This window comes from Acinonyx jubatus, chromosome A3 (assembly GCF_027475565.1).
Source record: "Acinonyx jubatus isolate Ajub_Pintada_27869175 chromosome A3, VMU_Ajub_asm_v1.0, whole genome shotgun sequence".
NCBI lineage: Eukaryota > Metazoa > Chordata > Mammalia > Carnivora > Felidae > Acinonyx > Acinonyx jubatus.
In genome coordinates, this window is record NC_069388.1 from 3892525 (window position 1) to 3914020 (window position 21496).

General features: G+C 57.9%; 1 protein-coding gene across 3 annotated transcripts in view; it reads right to left on the reverse strand.

The window, feature by feature from the left end:
• PHACTR3 (phosphatase and actin regulator 3) overlaps positions 1-21271 on the reverse strand; it is a 214339-nt gene extending 193068 nt beyond the window's left edge. For 2 of the 3 annotated variants that reach the window (XM_027046485.2, XM_027046480.2), the window contains exon 1: positions 20764-21269. In XM_027046485.2, coding sequence (XP_026902286.1) covers positions 20764-20881 — 118 coding nt within the window. In that variant the 5' untranslated portion in view covers positions 20882-21269. Of the gene's footprint in view, positions 1-20763 lie in introns of all 3 variants that reach the window. The other variant, XM_027046482.2, reaches the window with a different exon arrangement.
• Positions 21272-21496: the final 225 nt, after the last annotated feature.

The following is a 21496-nucleotide window of genomic DNA, read 5'->3' on the forward strand; positions in this document are numbered from 1 at the left end:
CTCCCTGCATCCTGCAGTGTCGCGGTCTCCTGAGGACCACCCCGCCCCTTCTCAGCGCGTGGACTTCAACGCACCTGCCCTACCTCGGGTGCTAGAAGGCAGGCACGCAACCCAGCGGGCCCGTCGAACTCCTCTGCCCTCCCATCAACGACTGGTCGGGACTGCACACGTGACCCAGGCAAGCTGAATCAGCACCAGCCCCAAGCGCTTTGCCCACCTTGCTGGGGGGACCCCTCTCCGCAGAGACCGCGAAGCCGTAAGCAGTGAGTCTGGAACTGCCAAGAGCCATCCTATGGAGACGCCTTCCAGAAGACAGGAATCCAACACAGAGGAAAGCAGGGAGGAGGGAGGGAGAGAAAGATTCCCAATGCCAAGCCTTGAACACTCGGCTCCCGCTGCGCTTGAAGTCCGGGAACACGAAGCCAGGCTCGTTTCCCACTTGAACCAGCAAATTCCCTTCCCAGGGCAAGCCAGTTGGAAATTGCACTGTTTGACACTTGTGACTGAAACCTGGCGGGTCCGGCTTCGGGCGGAAATGCTGTGAAGGCACAGGTGATGGCAGGGTTCGTGGGTCACTTCTGCCAAAGCGAGGCATCCCTGAGCACGTCTGCACCCAGAGGAGGAAGGAGAAAGGAAGCCTGGGACGCAACGGGTCCTAGCAGAGATGGTGTGGACAGAGATGGGCTGCTTCTCCCCTCGGAGGGAAGGGAGTGAGGGCTGCGCCTATGGGTTGAACTGTCCCCTTTAAATTCTCTGGAATCCCTATGCTGAAGTACCACCCCACCCCCACCCAGATCCTCAGTCTCTGGCCTTATGTGGAGATGGGGTCTTTACAGAGGTGATCCAGTCGGAATGAGGTCCTCCTAACCTCACTTAATGGGTGGGCCCCAACCACCCCACCCAGACGCAGAGACAGATGTGCACAGAGGGAAGGCAATGTCCAGAGATGTGGGGGGTGGGGGGGAGATGCGGGACAGAGGCCTGGACAGGACGCGCCCTCGCCGCGCTCCCGAACCGGCCGTCCGCCCCCCTTGATCTCGGACTTCCGGTCTCCAGACCCACGAGAGATCAAGTTTCTGTTCCGTAGGCTGCCAGGGCATAGTGCCCTGCCACAGCCACCCTGGGAACCACCACGGCCCCAGGAGGGCAGCGACACAGAGGAAAAGTAAGCCTCCTCTAGCATCCGGTGCAGAAAGGGGCAGGGGTCCTGAGCGCCGGTGGGAACCAGGGGAGCAGGGGCCTGGCGGGGAGAGGAGGCTGCCTGCCCCCTGCCCCCACCACTGCCCAGCGCCAACATCAGCCCTGAGGCACCAAGGAGCACCTAGGAGCCAAATGCTTTCAGTCTATGGGACGCACCTGATGGTGGTTAATCTGCAAATGCACCAACATTTCATACAACTCACGGCAAAAATGTGCAAGGAAAGCCTGGTGACACTGGCTGCGGCCTCAGGTCTGGTTACAGCACAAGGCCGGCCTCCCGGTGTCCATTCGGTGTCCTACGCGAGCTAAGGCGTTACTGCTTTTCGGTAACTTCCGTGGGAGTTTAACATTACGTCAAAATGAAAAGCTTGGAAGACGTAACACAAAAGGTAACAGGCCAACTCCTGCGTCTGTCCAGCAGCACACGGCTGCCGCTTCCCTTGGTCTTATTAACATGCCCGCGGGTCCTCCTTGAAGCCAGCCTCCTCTCGGCCCATCTGAAAGTGCACTGGGGGGAAGCTTCCAGAACACTCATTGGAACCTTCCAGAACACTCATTTCCCCCACAGGCAGGTCCGGAGGCCCACGGGTAGCCCGGAGAAAATGAACCAATCCTCTGGCCGCTTTGCATTTCTTTGTGTTTTTGTTCATTTGGTCACACAGAGCCCCAGGAGGGAACAGCACCGGCTTTCTCCCCGGGATCAAGAGGAGCCTGCTCAGCTCAGAGCCGCGGCGGCCGAGAGCAAAGGGCTCATTCACGCGCAGGCACGCAGAAGCCCGCCGCGGAGCCCGGGCGCAGGGCTCGCTCTCTGTGAAATGCCTAATTTTAGTTTCTAGCCATCATTCACTCTTGCACAGTGGCCCCCAGCCTGCCTCAATGGCGGGCCTTGTCCACGAGGAGCACAAAGCTGCCTTTGCCCGGGGAGCCAAGAGGAGGGAAGCTAAAGCTGCAGCTGAGGTGGGGGGTGCCCCCCCCCCAGTGACTGGCCCCATTCTTCCCCAGCACAGCGAGGGCTGCCCTGCCAGGGGACGCACGGCTCTGAACTCCCAAGTGCCTCTCTCCTGGCAAGTGGAGAGTGTAAATAAATCTTGGGGCGAGGAAACGGGAGAGAAGTACAGTGCCCAGAGGACAGTGCGCTCGAGTGGTCACACGAGTTGCAAACTTCCAAGCAGGATCCTTAAGAAGCAGGGACTTGCCTGTCACTGGGGGCATTCAAGCAGGGGCGAGGCTCCAGCTGGGCGGATGTGCTAAAGAAGGGTCGGAGGGAAGCGAGTGATGGACGGATGGAGGGGAGCATGACAGACACACAGATGGGTGATATGCAGATATAAGAAAGCAGACGCCCGGAGGGGAGGGAGGGACAGCTTCTGGCAGGAGGGCGCAGCTGCGTGTCAGATGCCAGGGTCCCGACCGCTCAATGCTGTCTCACCCCAGGCGAGCGTCTACGCCTCTCCCAACTCCGCACTGTTTCTACTCAGGCATCTGATAGGCCGTTGGATCAGAGGACTGTCTAGAACCGAAGGGCCCACGGATTTGCCCAGACTGCCAACCTGCTCACCTCCGCGCCCCCCGCCGCGGCCCAGGACGACCTCCTTCTTCCAGGTGCTCAGACCAAAGCCCTCAGGGTCATCCCTTCCAAAACACCACATTCCAAATTGGCCACGTTTCACCACATCTGGCTCCCCCACCGTCTGGCTCTGATTTCCCCGGAAGCAGAGCGGGAGGCGGCTTTGGAGTAGACAGTCTGCTTGGAAGATGGTCTGAGAAAGTGGGAGTCGGGGAGCAGGACGATCCATTCAGGTGCAATCTCGAGGTCACTGCTGTAGGCGCGGGGAGGGGGGTATTCTGCACGAGCTCCAGGAACCGCCCCCCTGAAGGACGGGAGGCCAGGAGACACGCCCCGTCCCGTCAGCTGACGGGTGGCCCTGAGGCACCCCCTCCCCCGATGCTCTGGCCACACTTCCGCTCCTGGGGAGAAGGCCCCGGGCACCCAGTGCAGGCCTGAGGTGGGGCCCGGCACTGGGTGCTGGTGAGTTTTGACCACGACCGAGAGGGTGGGGGAGTGCGTACGTAGCACCTGCCAGTGTCAACGGGGTAAATACTCCCACGGCGGCCGATATCAAGCCACCAACATGACGGCCACCAGCAACCACGGCACTTGCGGGGCTGGTGCAAGCCTGGAGGGTTCTGGAGTTGGAACCACAACAGAGGCAGAGGTGGCCCTAGGGAACAGGACGCAGGTACAGAGACGTTTGCCACAAGCAGCGCACCCCCAGCCACCACGATCTCTGACTACGTGACCTTCTACTCTACTCCATTCGGTCCGAGTCCCCCACTGCAGCCCAAGCAAACACCTACCTCAGGACCTTTGCACTTGCTATTGCTCTGCCTGGAGGGCTATTCTCCAAGGCATTTGCATGACTAATCCCCTCATTTCTGCCTTGTCTCTCTGGCCATGCTACGTCAAATAGCTGGCCTTTCCTCCCTGCCACTCTTCTCCAGCCTGGCTTGGGGGCATTTTTAACTGCCCAGTGTCGCACCGTACATCTATTTCTTTCCAATCTGTTTCCTCTCATCCCACTAGATGATTCGTTCTGTGAAGGGAGGACAACATAGTCTTTACTGCTATATCCCCAGCACCCAAAACAGTGACAGGGACAGAACAGGTGCCCAGTAAATACTTGTTAACAGCTGGTCATCACAAATTCCAGGGAGAAAGTTCAGATTGATTGCATTTTTAAGCTCCCCATAGGGGACCGCAAAGAACATTCCTGGCTCAGAATACCTGCGTTGAATGCCCTTCAAAATCCAGCCCGGCCCTGTGGCCCTCTGACGGGCCGGCCTCTTCCCAGCCCTAAGATCCCCGAGCTGCTGGCTCTCAGGATAGAAACCTTCGTCGCCGTCAACACAGGCCAGGTGCACACAGTCAGAGACGTAACAGGTGCACCCTCCAAATTCAGGGCCGACCCAGAGGCCGGCAGAGACAGAGAAACCTTATTTAAAAGTCGGCACCTGCCCGGCAGCTTGGAACAAAGGACTGCACTGTAACTCACCGGGGGAAATCATGCCAGGCTACGCAAACATACCAGTGAGAGTTTGTGCCAGCTATCTACGACGGGCACGTAACAAACCACCCTACCACCCAGGGGCCTATTTTAGGATTTCATTGTTCACTTGCTGTGGGCCAGAAACAGGGGCAAGGGCTCATCTGCTCGACGTGGGGGGTGTGTGGGCGGGGGGTGGGGCTGGGCTCATTCGCGTTGCGGTGTTCAGATGGAGGCCCGGCCTGGGCTGGGGTCCTCAGGGAAGGCTCCACTCGCAAGCATGGGTGTCACAGGGCCACCTCAGTTCCCCTCTGGCAGGATAGCCCAGACGACTCTACATGGCAGTCAAGAGGGCTACGGTAGAGGCCACAAGGCCCTAAGTTCTAGGCCCACAAGTCATACTGTGTCACTTCTGCTGTGTCCTATTGGTCAAAGCAAGTGACAGGGGACCCAAGGGGGCAGGAGCACCCCGCCTGATGGGAGACATGGCAAAGGGGAGGGTGGGGTCGGAGGTAATGGCTGTGGCCACCTTTGGAAACAAAGTGAATCACACTGTTGTCCCCTTTTGCAGGGGGAGGAGGGCCCAGAGAGGGCAAGTAACTCACCAGAGGTCACACAGACTCAGGACTCGAAGCCACACGATCTAACCCAGCATCCCCGCCGCTGACCCACCCCTCCCGGACTTCGTATTCTGACTGTGACACAAGCCACCTGGGTGGCCAGCACAGGCCACTCAGCCCAGCTCCATGAGGACAGGGAATTTGCTGGACTGTCCTCAGCAGCCAGCACTCTGCGTGCACCGTGGGTGGACAGAAGGCTGGCCGGCTGGTCAGCGCCCCCCCCCCCCCGTGTGACACTACACAGGAAAGAGTCCGGGTGACATTTAAAGTCACTCCCAGAGTCCCACACCCCGACTGTGCAAGGGAAGCACAGAGCCTTGAACTCGTATGTCAGTGGGACCTACCTCTCTGCAGCCCAGGTGCCCAGCTTATACTGCCCATTCCTTCTTGGCATCTGCCCTGGCCTGCCTCCTAAAGTCGAGCTCCTCTCCTCCCCACCCCAGGCTAGCCTCAGTCTCCCCCACGTGACAGCACAGGTCACCCGTCCGGGCGTCCCTGTCATTTCCCTGCCCCGCCTCAGGCATCTTCTCTCTCAGGCAACAACCTCCCCCCCACACACACTCAGCCCATTTACCCCCAAAGCAGGGGCAGCGTGACCCTTCCCAACCTCGGACCAACCGGTCACCCTCTCACACAACCTTCAGTGGCTTCACATGGCTAACAGAATGAAGACCAAAATCCTCAGTGAGGTCTTTCCACCCACCTCCATGCACCAGCAGTCTGACCCGCACTCACATAGGATGCCCCTTCTGCCATGGGGCCACCACCCATGCTGTTCCCTCTGCCTGGAACAGTCACCTTCGAATGCTGGTTCGTTCCTACTATCTTTCAAATTTCACACCTATATCTCGCAAGACACAGTTTCAAGAGGAAAAAGCAAGGTGGAGAATGGGGAAAAGAGAGCAAGAAAATAATGCAGAGAAATCTTCTGGAAGCACACAGAAAAACTCAGCGTGGCTGAGTCTCTGGGACACAGGCTGAGACCCCATTTTCAGTACAAGGAGAAAGAGTCAATGCCACCTGAAGGCACAGAGTGTGACAGACACCCGACAGACTCACCGAAGGCAACCACCAGGTGTGGATACGGCTACAGCGTTCCCATTTTACAGGTGGGGAACCCGAGGCCCGGAGAGGAGAAACAGACCGCAGAGAAGAAGAGAGCAGACCACAGCCCAGGGTGCCGCCGACCCTCCCCCATTCTGTCTCCGGCCGGCACGGATTTTTCTCAACATGTGCATGTATGACTTTTCCAGTTTTAAAAACCTGTTTATTTTCTAAAAAGAATGGTACCTGCCATGTCCCATGGGAAACATTTACTTTTCCTTCTCTGCCTATATTTCCAAGGGGGGGTGCAGATTACTTTTCAAGGTTTACACCTCACACGTGGTTCTGAGAGTTTGCTGAAGATTTTTTTGACCCAAGTTGATAAAAATTAGAACACACGCGGAAGGGGCACCCGGGTGGCTCAGCCAGCTAAACGTCTGACTTCGGCTCAGGTCACAATCTCACGGTCCGTGAGTTCAAGCCCCGCGTCGGGCTCTGTGCTGACAGCTCAGAGCCTGGAGCCTGCTTTGGATTCTGCGTCTCCCCCTCTCTCTGTCCCCTCCCCTGCTCACACTCTGTGCCTCTCTGTCTCTCAATAATAAATAAACGTTAAAAATTAAAAAAAAAAAAAAAAAGAACACACGCAGAAGCCCTCCTCAAAATAAATGCAACACTGGGGTTGCATATCAGCCGCGGCTTTCAGGAGGGACACACGTGTCCAGGGATGCAGGGACAGCCTGACTGGAGCTGGCTCTGGCTGTGCACATCCTGCTCCCCGTGGGACCCGCGCCCTGCTCAGCGCACAAGATGGCTCCGACCCCGCCTGTCCTGCCGCTGGAGAGGCGAGAAGCGTGCGAGGCCTTTCCGTGCCCAGTGACACGGTGACCCGTGCCGCGGCACCTGGGCCCGGCAGGCACCGAGCAGCACCCTCCCCAGCCGGGGCGGCCTGTCACCAGCCTCGCCACCCAGTGGGCACCAGGAGAAGGCTGCTACCCCAGTGGGGGGGGGGGGGGGCCTCGCTTTTGCCTCCACCTGCTGACATCCACGGGGCACGCGCCTGGAGGCCACTTACAGCTGACCTGCTGGCCCGAGGCCGCACGCCTCATCCGCGCCTCGATACTACTCCAGGAGGTGGGAACGTCACTGTGTCCATTCCACGGAGCACGAAACGGAGGCACTGCCTGATGGAGGCACGTGCGGAGGCCGGCCAGCGGCAACCGGCAGGGCGGGGGTCCGAGCCTGCCCGGAAGGCCAGCTCCTGGGCACCGGCCGCTGGCTCCAGCTGTCTGCAGGAAGGACAGACGTGGGGCCTGGCCCAGCTCCTTTCCCACCCAGGCCTTTGAAAACCATGAGAGGTTACAGCAGTGCATGGACGTGTGCACACACACGTACACAAATACACACGCATGTGTGCACACGCGTGCTAGGACTCACTCCTCCAATGACTTTTGACAAATAAAGGACAAAAAGCTACGTGAACGTTGAAAGACAGGTGGCAGGTTGACCTTGAAAGGGCTGCTGGTGAGTCTCTGTGTGACCTCCCCCACTGCTGCCTCTGCCTCTCAGGAAGGGTGGAGGGAGGAGCACGGAGGAGGGAGGAGCACGGAGAGGAGGAAAGAGCATAGGGAGGAGCACAAGGAGGGAAGATCACAAGGAGGAGGGAGGAACACAGGCAAGAAGGAGGAGCATAGGGAGGAGGGGAGGAGCACAGGGAGGAGCACAAGGAGGGAGGACTACAAGGAGGAGGGAGGAGCACGGGGAGGAGGAAAGAGCATAGGGAGGAGCACGAGGAGGGAAGATCACAAGGAGGAGGGAGGAACACAGGCAAGAAGGAGGAGCATAGGGAGGAGGGGAGGAGCACAGGGAGGAGGGAGGAGCACAAGGAGGGAGGACTACAGGGAGGAGGGAGGAGCACGGAGAGAAGGGACGAGCACAGAGAGAAGGAAAGAGCATAGGGAGGAGCATGAGGAGGGAAGATCACAAGGAGGAAGGAGGAACACAAGGAGGGAGGACTACAAGGAGGAGGGAGGAGCGCAGGCAGGAAGGAGGAGCACTAGAAGGAGGGAGGAGCACAGAGAACAGGGAGGAGTGCGGAGCAGGGAGTGCAGAGAGGAGGGGGAGGGGACAAGGAAGGAAGGCTGAAGGAAGGAGGAAAACAAAGAAAGGGAGGCAGGGAGGGATAGAAGGGGGAGGAGGAAGCCTGACTTAAACCCCCAGAGACTCTGTGAAGGAGACCCTACTCCTGTGTCCCCGGGGTCTGCTCCCTTCCTCCCGCTTAGCACACAGTACAGGCACCCACCGGAGCCTGTGCTCAGCATCCTGTGCACGGGCACATGGGAGAAAAAGCCACCATGAGGGACACGGGAAGGGTTTCTGGAGCACCCACAGAGGGAACACGGGAGTGAATATGGGCTCACAGACCCCTCACCGCAGGCCCGACCACGGTCCCAGCCCCGATGCTGAGATGGTCCCCAAGCTTCCCAAGGGGGACAGGGACTACGCGGAGGTGGCCCTCCCAATCCCTGCAGTGAGGCCTGATTCCAGGCTTCCTTCCCCAGAGAAGTCCCATCCACGTGCAGCCAGGGTCCCTCACCTACAAAAACCCTCACAGGGGTCCGTGAGCACAAGGAAAGCAGGCTGGACGCCTGGAGCTCTCCACCGCCTCCCCCTGCCTTGCACACGGGTACACACATGCGCACACATGGTGACATGCACCACCCCCCCCTCCAGCCACTGGCTCACTTTACCCGTTAAGCATCCTACCTCTGGGCCTTTGCACGGGCCATTTTCTCCACCCAGGAAACCTTGCCTTTCCCATCACTCATACCCACTTGTCAGTTCTCGACTCAAGTGGCACCTTCCCTGAGCCCCCCCAGCCTGCAGGCCCCCTCATAGCGCCAGGGCAATCTCACCTCGGCGTGACTAGTATTCGCCTATGGGATATTCCAGTCTCTGCTCGAGTCCCCCGCTAGGCTACCCCAGGGGCATGGGGCAGTGCCTCCGCCTCGGCTGTCCACGCCGTCCCCATGCTGCCATCACACCTGGCCTAAGAGAGAGCACTTGGTTTGTTGGATGGGAGGGAGGACGGAGGGGACGTGGAGGGGAGCACCCGCTTGCAATGAGCCACCCGGTGTTGACACGCACGTGTTCTGTGCCTGTCCTTTCCAGTGACAGCCTGGGCTGGGGAAAGGAGCCACCCAACAGCCTCTCCGCAACCAGCGATGTCCCACCCCGTGAAACGTCTGGTGGCTGGGCTCCTGGGTGCCCGTGGGAGAAACGACCTCTGCCCCCTGGCTAACGGGCTCACCAAGCAAGAGCCACCGGCGGCTCCGCCCAGGGTCAGAAAAAGGAACCAGAAGCAAAACGACTGACTGGAACCTGCATTTTCCTGAGAACAGCTGCTCTGTGCTAATATCCCCCTGGAATAAACTGTCGTTAGTTAATTTTAAAAAGCACACAGAGACTAATTATTAACAAATCTGTAGGCTTCTTTGTAGCAATGCGCACTACCGATAAGTCGCGCTCTGAGTGGCCGCCCTTTACACTCGGTCATCTGCTCTGGGGATTTCCGGAAGGGCAAGACCATTCACCCCAACACCCCAAAGCCCTCATGGCCTTTTGTTGCTGCTATTTGGAGGACGTTTGCCCCTCAATTTCACCTCTGCGCGTGGCTACCCGCGAATGGCAACCACACCATTGGTGACATGGGTGTCATTACCATATACTCAAGATAAAAGCCACGTTCCCTGAACGCCTACTCCGGGCAGGACTGTCCTGGAGCAGAGAACACAACGGCGGGTAACACCAGTCCTAACAGACAGAAGGCACAAAGAGACATCAGAGGCAAGTTGTCACGCGAAGACGCCACCTTAAGGAAAAGACGAGATTGCCGGGGAACACTAACGGGAGAGGGCCTGTGCCCCCACCAGAGGGGCTGCCCGGATGGACCGAAGCACCAGGCCAGGCCCCTCGTTTGTTCCATGTTGGAGATATTAAATCCCACTAAAAAAGGAGACAAAATAGTAAATTATCCCTAAGTCTTTCATTGCTTCCTATTGAGGCAGAACCAGCTACCCATGAGGATGGGGGGGGGGGGGGCAGAGTGGGGGGGGGAAAGAGGGACACGAGGGTCCCCTCTGTCCCCATGCCCCCTCCTGAGCCCAAGGCCAGCACTGAGCATCAGCCCCGGGGCTCTCAGCACGGCACCCCAGCTGTGGCTGTGACCCAGCCTGCGACCTTGCCTTTTGACCTGGCCCTGTTACATCCTGACTCCCCCAGCTCAGCTCCCCAACTAGGAAGATGCGCACAGGGCCTCCGGAGGAGTGTCCCTCCCGTACCAGCAACCCTGTGAACCAGCCCCAGGGACGAGCAGAGGCCAGGGTGAGAAGGCGGGAAGGAACGGCTGATTTCGCCAGGCGGTGGTGACCTCAGGCCAGGAGGGACTCTTCCTGCAACGTCATGAGGGCACCAGCAGGACACGTGGGTGTCAGAGCCTCAGTGCTGCAGAGGACCAGGGCTCCCCATTGTCCCTGGCCAAAATGCTCAGGGGCCACCAAGACGCCTTGAGGGGAAGCCTGTCCATAGTGACGGGCACCCTGCTCAACGCCTTACAGAAACCAACCCACCGGGTCCCCACGGCAACCCTTCACTGTAGGCAGCGCTACAAGCAATCTTCATTTTACAGACGGGGAAACCGAGGCCGAGAGACGTAAGGAGGCACGTGGACCCAGGCCGCCTGACGCCAGAGCCCATGGACCCGCCAGTTCCCCCTACACCTTGTCGGCCAGCGTCCCCATGTCAGCCCCGCCATGTCAGACGCGCCAGGGGATGGTGACGTCAAGCCGGCAGAGCCCGTCATCTCTGGGCGCTGGCGGTCTACGAGGGGAAGCGAGCCCACCATGGGGTCTGCGCTACGGCCCCCACTCCCCACCCCTCCTGTGTCCACGTGTGACCCGCCCGCTCCGCCCACCGGGGGCCGAGTGTACATCCCTTGCTCAGCACGCCGCCCACGTGCCTGTCCTCACAGACGGAGCCGGAAGTGAAGGCGCGAGACCCAAGAGGCCCCCCGAGCGTCTCCACCTGCCACGAGACACCACTGCTGGGCCCACGGAGGATGCGGCGCGTGCGGGAAAGAGGTGCTCGCTCTGCATCCAGCGCCCATCCTGGACCTGCCACCCTGCAGACACCTGCTCGCCAGTGAGAGCTCCGTGCTGCAGACCCCCGATCGCTGGGAGGGAACGAACTCGAAACAGCACAGAAGGAGACAAACGTGAGGGGTCTGGGCTTATTACGCAGGTAACCTGTCGCTCCGTACTCGTTGACGTGCTATGTCGCTAGCCAGACTGTGAGCCTCCAGGACAGGCAGTACGTGTTTCCATCGCCCCCCACGCCATCCCCCCTGCACACAGCAGTGCTCGATAAGGCAGCAGACGGAGAAATGCCAACCAGGGTCACAAGCCCAGGACGATAACATACAGCATCTCCCCCTTCCTCCGAAACCTACGCCCCCTTTGTGACCTCTGCCGTGCCTGTGTCTCCTCGTGTTTCCGGGCATTACCGCAGCTACTTTATAATGTTTTGAGGCCGTCTTCTTCTGTACGTAAATTAATTTGATTTAAAGGAAGATCACACACCACCACTCTCTCTGGAGAGCCCACTTCCACCGTCATACCTAGAGTCCAGTGAAAAAATAAAGAACGTGGGGCAGGGCCACGCGACCCCAGCAGAGCGGCGCCCAGGTGCTGAGACAGTCCTGATGCTCGCACACGCTCAGGAGCTTTGCACAAAAGACCCTGACCAACATGCCAAGGTCAGCGACAACCTGACTCATGTGACTGCAGAAACTTAACACTGCCCGGGACGATGTTTTCCTGCCAAAGGGAAGCAAAAAAGATCATTTCTGGCACATCTCTCTGACTTTATTTAAATCCCCTGAGCTAGTGATTACATCACGGCAAAAATTTTTCTGCACATAGACACAAACTTCCAAGAAGTAACGGCCCCCCAAAATAAAGTAATAACACAACTCATCAGTAAGAGTATTGAGAAAGATTGTGACTTTAACAAAGTGTTACACTTAAAACAGCTGCATAACAACGCGCAATAAATATATTTATTAAGCCATGTAGCCACAGCTCCCGTCCTCCCCTGGGGTCTTGGCAGATTCATTTTGTGACTGCCCACTCATCAATGTCAAAGTGGACTTAATGCGGTCCCACTGGATAAGGGACATGCCAAGCTGCCCATCCAATGACTTGGTTTAACAAACAGGGACACCGCCCCAGCCCATTAAAGATAAAACCTTCCACGACTCAGCCATCGGCTGAGTCTCTGCCATCACCTTGCCTGACTTTCAATAAATAAATCTCGTCCTGGTGGCCATTCTGGTTAAATGGACTGGGAAATGCAGGAGTATGTCTGTCTGTGTGTTTATGTGACTACAGATACATATACATCTGTCAGATGGATTGCCTGAGCCAGGAAAGGGACGAAGCAGAGGCACCTGTTCCATCTCAAAGACTGAGGCCCTTCAGGGAAGGTGTATGAAGAGGCCAGCAGAGAATGGGCGGGACAGGCCGGGTGGGCGGGGCAGGCAGAGTGGGCGGGGCAGGCAGGTGGGCGGGGCAGGCAGTGGCTGGGACGGACAGGGGTGAGAGGGGCAGGGTGGGTGGGGCAGGGAAGGGGCGGAGTGCACACGGGTGGGTCAGGTCAGGCAGAGAGTGGGCAGCTCAGGCACGGTGGGCAGGGCACAGTGGGCCAGTCAGGCAGTGGCTGGGATGGACAGGGGTGAGTGGGGCAGGGTGAGTGGGGGGCGGCGTGGGTGGGGCAGGGAGTGAGCCCAGCGGACAGGGGTGGGTCAGGCAGGCAGTGGGCGTGGCAGGTGTGTGGGTGGGGCATCAAACTCACCAGGATTCAAGCTTCCACCACCTCCCCCCCTCCCGCCAAGTGTGCCCCAGGGTGGGGTCCTCAGCCTCCCCAGCCCTCTGGTGCTTCCTCCAGGGTTTAGAGGAAAGTGAAACACAAGTGTGATGGCCCCGTGTAGAAAACAGAGTTGACGATGAGCACATTTTCACTCCAGCTATCAATAATTCACCAGACTGTCAGCTCCGTGAAGGCCAGTGACCTTGTCAGTCTTGTACCCCGAACAAATATTATCAAATAAAATTTGGATGGACATAATGTTCAGGCTTAGATCACACATCTTACTCCCAACCTTTAATTTCTCGCTAAAGAAATGTCATGAAACATAATAATTGCTTCAGCCTTCCCGAGATGCCTTCTATGTAATTTTCAAAGGGCAGCCTGCGGGCCACATGCATCCCCAGATGTGCGTGGTTTGGCTTGGGGCTTTGTTTGTTTCTAGGCTGCCCTGGCAGGGACCGCAGCTGATGACCCGCAGCCACTCTTCTTACCCCCTTCTTCACCGGTTCTTGGTAAGGGTAGCCATGCACCTAAAACAAACAAAACCAACCACCCAAAGCCCCGCGTTCCCCAGCCCCCTGCAGCTGCTGGTGGCAATTCGAACCCTTCTGGCCAATGACGCGTAAGCAGATGTCACTGGGAACGGCTCCCAGGAAAGGAGGGTCATGACTCAGCAGCCGGACACCCCTCAACCTGTCCCCAGCCCCTTCGTCCTGCCCAGAAGGTGTACCTACTGCGAGAGGTGCAACCACCCTGTAACCAGCTGCTACCAGGAAATCACAGAGCCCTCAACCCGCGACCAGGAAGCCGGTGGGCTATCTGCGCCTCCCTAGACCAAAACCCCGATCCTAATCCAGCCGGGGCTCTACTTGGCTTTCCTGTTACGTGAAGCCAAACCGATCCCTAACTGATAAACTTGACAACATTTAAAAATCACATTTCACATCAAAGTCTGGATTTCCAGCATAGGTCTTAAAACGGGGTGTTGTGGTAGCCCTGGGTGCCCTTTTCCCAAAGGAGCCTGGGAGGCAAACTCACAAAAGTGAACCATTCTCTCCCCCAGACTACGTATTCACGTCTTCTTCCGAGACCACCCAAAATGCTGTCCCAGAATTACAGGACCAGAGGCAGCGACCTGGAGGTGGGGGGACTCTGGATGGACCGCAGTCTGGGGAGGGGGCTGGCGGGCAGCTGGGGAGCAGCGTCTGAGGAAGGGGACCCGGGGGCTGGACAGGGAGGAAGCCACGGAGGCAGAAACGGCCCTAGGAAAACAGTGGTTATGGGAAAGGGCAGGTGAGGTCTGGAGCCAACGGCTGGGTGGGAAGAGACGGGTAGAGCCAGCCCATCTACACGGCAAGCTACTGCAAGCGCCCAGGGAGACCAGAACCTGAACCCGAACCAGAACCTTCCTCCTCCTTCTGATCGCCATGTCCTGAGACACTGCGGGGCCCCGGGTCCTGACCAGCCCCCGCCGGGTCAGTACGGGCTGACCCACAGTCACAGCTGCAGACAATGAAGCACAGAGAGGCTGACAGCTCGGCCCTGACGCGGACCCAGTCATAGGAGGGGCTGCAAACAGCCCCGGGAGCTGCCCCTCCTTTGCCTCCTGCCCTCCTCGCAGGGTCCACTGCCTCCTGACCTTATCCACCGAAGACGGAACCATCTCCGAGGATGTCGGGAGACGCTTGTCTCCTCAGAGCTGAGACAGCAACGAGCAATGTCTCAAAATGCATTCACCGGTACAGACAACAGCTCAGTAAGCCTCACCTGCCGGGAGTCAGGAACAATAACTACCACTATGTGACATACAGGAAATGGAGGTTCAGACAGGTGAGGTGACTTGTCCAAAGTCACTGAGCTTGCGTGTGGCAAAGCCAACACCTGGACCCACCCGTCCAGCTCCAGGCAAAGTATCTGTCTGGATGGCATTGCTGTCTTCGTGGAAGACAGCCATCCAGCAAGGACCCAACATGGCACATTTTAGCTTCTCTGGGGAAGCTCACTGAGTCGAAATAAATGAATCTTGTGCGGATAAGAAATGATCTCTGTTTGGATGTCCTCCTTTAGGAACATGAGAAGATCAGACTGAGGGAGGCCAAGGGTCCCTCCAGAAGAAGAGCTCTGGACCATGACCAGCTCGGGTGGACTCAATGCCATCAACAAACATTCACTGGGAAACAGCCAAGTGCGGCATAACCAAGAGGATAATGGGCAAGGCCCTGCCCTCAGGGGGCTTCCCATTCAGAACAGTGCTGGCCCAACGTTCTGGGGACGGGATGGTCTAGATCCGCATCTTCCAGCATGGCAGCCACCAGCCACACGTGGCTACTGAGCTCTTGAAATGTGGTCGGTGCAGCTGGGGCCAGGAAATTTTCGTTTTCATTTATTTAACTTAGATTTCAATTGCTACAGGTAGCTAGTGACTGAGGGAGAGACAGAAAATAAACTAGGCTGTCAAATACATCAGTGAGATCATTTCAAAGAGTGACAAGACAGCGGGGAAATTGGCTAACGTGATCAAAAGGGGCGCAGGGTGGGGAGGGGGAAAGCCGGGACCCTAAACTGTGGCGGCTGACCTCCGCATGCGGGCACCTGGGAAGGCCCCAGCGACAAGGCCGTCCGCGGTCGTGGCCTTCTGTGCTGCACTCAAGTGAGAAGGGCCGGGGAACACAAATTTCAGAAGCATCCAATCTTTTCCGGTAAGCAATGTGCAGTGCTTTCATCATCAGACAAAAACTCTTAAGTTCTTAAACCCCATATATTTTTTTTAACGCATCTAGCTTTTAGTTTTAATAAGCCTGAAGAAGCTGGCAAGGTTATTACCGCGTAGTTTCGCTCCTAATTAGGCCAAGCGGACACTCTGCGAGGGGCCAGAGGGAGACCCCCGGGAGGAGGGCACTGGAGCAAGGCAGGGGGCGGTGGGGGGGGGGGGGCCCGTGGCAGAACCACCAGGGAGAAAGGGGGCACGTTGCCCTGTCGCCACCAGGCCGTAGGGCTGAGGCAAAGGAGAGACCAGACCACATTTACACTTTGGAAACCTCTCCGTCCCTCCAACAGCGGAACCAGGCAGAGGGAAGGGAAAACCAGGACTCGGTACCGAGCAGTCCAGCCAGAAGGCGGCAGGGGCTCCCGGTGGTCGATGGCAGGGAAATTGGAAGCAGCAAGAGCACTCCTCCTGGGAGGAGGGGAAGGGGGCCCACTGGAGCACGGAGGACGCAACCAGCGAGGGGCCAGCGCGGGACTCCCAGCGAGAGTGTGGCCTGGGACGTGTCCGTGTGTGGCACCCGCAGCTCAGGAGGGCACAGGGCGCTCCGAAAGGCTTCTCCCCCTCCAGGCAATAAGGCAAAAGTAGAACTGCAGAAGGGAGCCGTTGCTGGTCTCCCAGCCGCCCTCCGGCTGTGCCCGAGCTGACCTGCACAGAGGCCGATCCAGCTGGCCAGCCCCAAGCCTCGTCAGCTACACCTGCGGTCTGTGCTTGCACCCATGCATTCCACACATGCTCTCTGGAGCCTCCTGCGCGGGAGCTCCGTGCGGGGCTCCGGGCCTAGAGGGGCACAGTCCTCATGGATGACACACACCGGGATCCCAGGAGGTGAAGAGCACCACGAGCGAATCAGAAAGGAGGGACAGGAGGCAACATCAGCCCGAGACCTGAAGGATGGGAAGGGGACCGCGGGACACCGAGGGCCGGAGCTCAGGAGTCACACAGGGCAGGGCCCACGTGGTCACACACACGGGCACAGACACGTGGATGGGGACACACACACGCAGAAGTTGTCAGCACAGAGACCGAGGCTATGGCTGAGCCCTGGACTCAGCGATCCCCCAGGGGAGGCCACCTGAGCCCCACCCTGCCACTTGTTAGAAATGCACGTTACCAGGGCCCCTCCCGGACATGCCGAAGCAGAAACGCTGGGTTTAACAGGACTCCAGCCGACTGATACACACTGGGAAACGACGGTACACATCAGCAGCTCTCCAGGGAGACGTTGCCCCCAGGGGACACCAGGAGATGTCTGAAGACATTTTTGGTTGTCACAACTAGGGGGTGGGGAGCTCCTGTCGTCTAGTGGGTAGAGGCCAGGGATGCTGCTTAGCATCTTAAGGGCCCAGGGCGGCCCCCACCGCAGAGAGTGAGTAGGCACCAATGTGAAGGGGGTCAAGCCCGAGGAACCTGCCCAAAAGCACAGGTCCCCCACTGGTTGGCCCCCGGAGCAGAAGCTTCACAAAGGGAAACAGCCAGGCCCCACAGAAAGGGTGCAAACGGCAGTCCCAGGGGACTCTGGTCCTGCATCTGGGAAAGGGGGAGGGGTGTGGAGTGGAGAAAGAAGTCAGCAGAGGGCCCTACAGGAACCCCCAGTGTGCCCGCTGCAAGGAGGAGGATGAGACGGCTGAGCAGGGAGCCAGGAGAGCGAAACGCAGCAGAATCCGAGCGAAGAGAGGGTCAGGAAGGGGCACTGGGCAAGGCCAGCGAGGGGACAGGATAGGGACAGTGAGGGAAGGAGGAGGACAGGGAGGAGGTCACAGACCACCTTCTCGGTGCAGGGGGCAGAAAAAAGCCTAGCAAAACTCCCCGCGAGTAGGAACTCCTCGGAAAGATGAAAGGTCACGGGGTGCTGTCTCACCTTGTTTCCAGCTCAACTCGGGGAGAAGGCCTGGCCGTGCCTGTGGGCACCGAGCAGGGATTCACAGAGAAGAGTCTTGCGAAGATGCAACATTATTGTTAACGCAGCAATGATGCGGAGAGAGTGGAAGCAGGGGCCCTCGGGGAAAGCCGTTCATGCCCGCCACACAGTCCGTGGCCACAGACGTGGCCACTGAGAGATTTAATGCACTAATAAGGCCACAAAAAGCTGCTCGCGCTCACCAGCGATCAAGGATCCACAAATTAACACAATGAGCCACGATTTGTCACTCTTCGTGCGGGGAAAAGGAGATTGATGACCTCAGATGTTGGCAAGCCTGCAGAGAAAGGGCACTCTCGGAGATTCTGGAAAGAATGTCAATCGGCACATTTTCCAGGGTGCAATATCACGACAAGAAAATGTGGGTGCCCTGTGGCCCTGACATCCCACCAGGTGGGACACGCCCTAGGGGAAATTTACACACAGGCACAAGGAGGCTTTGCCTGGGCATCCACAGCCAGGTTGACTCTGATGGGTAAACTTTGGAAAGAACACCAATGCCTAATATCCAATGAAAAATGTATTCTTGGTATACTATGTGCCTATTAGAAGAGAGGGAGATGAAAATGTTCCATAGGACAAGACCTCCCAAGACCCAGTGTGCAGCAGAAACACAAGCTGAAGAACATGACATACAGTGTTTTCTTAAAACCGTTCTCCAGGAACATGGAGATATGAACCTGTAGGAAAGATCTAGAGAGGATTCTCTATGCTCCTCGCAGAAGTAACCGCTGGAGAGAGAGAGAGAGAGAGAGAGAGAGAGAGAGAGAGAGAGAGAAGGATATTTTACCTTTCCGAGAATGTTCCTGAGTTTTTACTAAGAGCATAGTGATGCGTTAAAAATGCATTTGGGGCGGGGGGGGGGGGGAGGGAGAGTAAATGCAACCTTGGGCTGTTTTCTAAAAATACAAAATCTAGACCAAAGGAGGTGACCCTTCTCCTTGACTTTGTACTGGGTTATTCCACAGCTGGTTCACCGGCTTCAGTTTTCAGGAGTAGATCTTTAGAGCAGCAGGAAGACAAACGAAGAGGTCCTGAAGGGAGGACAAGATGAGGGCTGGGACTTTTCAACCCAGTGAAGAAACGAGTCAGAACGGTGTGGTAACTGCCCTCGAAGAGCAGACTCTCTGAAACCCCGAGTAACACACACCATGAGAGGACCCCATCAGGACTGATGGCTTGTACACTCCTATGAGCCACCTGAAGAATTTTTAGACACATCTGCCCCGAGAGAACCATGCACTGCCGCATAAAGAAGTGAGTCCCCCATCAAAAGAGGTATGCAAGCACCTGCCAAGGCAACCGGGCAAGGCAGTCATAGAAAATGCTCCCCTGGTCCACCCTGCCTGCTTCCAGCTCCCGGGCTGCTTCCAACTCGAAGATTCTGATTCTCTTTCTGCCAGAACTCCTCTGCTTAACACAATCCATAAATACTTAATTGCCTGATATCTTCAGCAAGGTTCTACCACTCACAGAACGGTACATGCTCTAGACTTTTCGCCTCAGACATCTGCTCTCGGGGTCCCATTCTGACCATCTGAACCAGAGACTAACTCCAGCGTTTGCCCTCCCACGGCAACATTTAATCATCCAAGCCTGCCACCTCTCCCTGGTGGGCCAGCACCAGCCACCTGCCGAGCCCTCTGTTCCCACCCACGGAGGCATCAACTCACAGACAGCCAAAAAGCTAAATCCTCCATAATTTCCGTTTCAAGTTTGCTTCCTTTTACTGCCAGGGAGACAAAAGAAGCTGGAAAGGATTCTCTCGTGACGAGCCACTCAACTTCCATAATTGGAACAGTCATGGATGTGCATCTCCGACACAGAGAGAACCAATCCATCATGGAGTGCCGAAGGCTTAATCCCCGATTCCTAATAAAAGGATTAATTACAGCCTTAAGGGTCTGCTCATGGCCGGCTCCGCTTGAAACTCCGAGGAAATCAACTTACCCTCCCAAATGTAGAAGCGGAGGGATTTCCTCGGCTGGTACCTTAGTTTGACCGAATGACACAGTGTCAACAGTCCTAACAAAGAAATCTTACAAGCCTCGCATGGCTTTATTGTTTAAAATGTCAAATTGGGCCCTGGTGCCCACAGAGCTGCCTTTACGAGGTCTTTCTCTGTAGTTAGAGAGCGAAGCTCCTATGCGTTGCAGGGAAGTGAAGGAATCCCTCCCCACAAAGCCTGCCTTCCGCCCCAGCCCCAGGGATCATCTAGATTTTGATGCCCACCATTTAACGTGTCCAGGTCCCCATCTGGGGGGGGGGGGCGCATTCAGAGAAAACAAGTCTTCTGCCAAAGGCAACGGTAACTTCTCGTCAAAACCTAATCTGTGAGGGGACGCTGTGCTTCTCCCATAGGAAATCGCGTCCAGTGGCTGGATACCAAAACACCAGCCTTGATTCTTTTTTTGAACCCTACGTTTCAGAAGCTCAGACTTCTGTGAAGTGAAAATTGCCTTCTGGTGGAGAAAGGTTTTAATGATCACTTTGCTTCCTGCGTCTCCATGGCGACAGGCCCCGCACAGCCCACCCCCCTCCTGCTTTATTAGGCCTTTCTTCCTCTCTGGAAAGTAATCAATCAAGCCTTATAGACGCCTTTGTGGCCGGATTTATCACCTAAACAATCGAGGCTGCGGCGGGGGCGGGGGAGTGGGCAAAGTCCGAATAATTGAACGCAAGCGGGCTCCAGCCCGGCGCACTCCCTTCATCTCCCCGCCCGCGGCTCCGCCGAGCACACCTGTCCCGAGAGGCGGCCAGGCCCCGCCGGAGCCGGGCGCCCAGCGGAAGCCCCTCGGCGCGGTGGCCGCGGGAGCGCTGCCCTGCCCGGGCCGGGGCGGGGGGGACGCCCAAGCCCCGGCCGCGGGAGCTGGGGCCGCGGGGAGGGGGCCAGAGCCCCGAGCCTGCGCCGGCGGAGGCGGCCACAGGTCTGACTCTCCTTCCCCAGCTGGTCAGCCACGCAAGGCAGGGAAGCCCCTCGAAGGGGCGGGCAGCGCCCCCCAAGCCTGCAGGGAGGGCCGATGCGGGGCGCCCGGCTCTGCCCGGGGAGCTCGGTTCTTGCCCGGACAAAGGGCTCTGCGGCGCCCCGGCCGCGTTCCCGGGGACGCGAACTGCGGCGCCCGAGCGCCCGGGTCCTGGCGCGGCTCCCCGATTGCAGAACGCGGCGCGGAGCGGCGCCGCGGACGAGCCCAGCGCCACCTGGCCCCGGCCTGCCCACCTGCCCGGCCGCCCTCGCCCGGCCCCCGTTACCTGGGTTTTCCCCGGCGTCCGCGGAGGAGGTGGCCGAGGAGTCGGTGAGGACGCTGGGGTCACTCTGCGAGCGGCCCCGCGACACGAGGCAGCCGCTCCCGTCCTCGGACGCGGCCATGGGCCTGGCCGGCGCGGGGGCAAGTTGGAGGAAGGCGCGTGCAATCAGAGCATCCGAGGCGGCCAAGGTCACAGGCGAGGGGGCTGGAGGGGGCGTCTTTTTAAAAAGGAAAATCAAAAGGGACAGGGAGAGGGAAGGAGCGGGGGGACAACGCCAGGCTGGCTTCAGGGCGGTTAGACAATAGCCTGGCGGCTGCAGCCAGGCGCATCCCGGCGCGCGCGGCCTCGCTCTGCTATTTATTCGTGTTTATTCCCATTCTTCAGTCTATATTCCAGGGGAAAAAAAAAAGTTGAACCAGGAAATAAAAACTTTTTCTTGTCAGTGTTTATTGCGTGCTTGGGGCAGGGGGTGATGTCCAGGAATTTCTGGGGGTGCTCCCTCCCCCCACCCCACCCCCCACCCCCCCCTGGAAAAAAAGGGGAAAAAAGGAAAATCTTTGCTCTTGCAATTGCTTTAATCTGAAAGCTGTTCTTGGAGCATCTGTTGGAAAACATTAGGATTCTCCCATCATGCCACGCGAGAGGAGCATGACGTCACGAGAGAAGGGGCTGAGAGCCAGCGTGGTGATGGGGAGGGGTCTCAATACCTGGGCGCCTGCCTCCTGCCGCCTGCGTC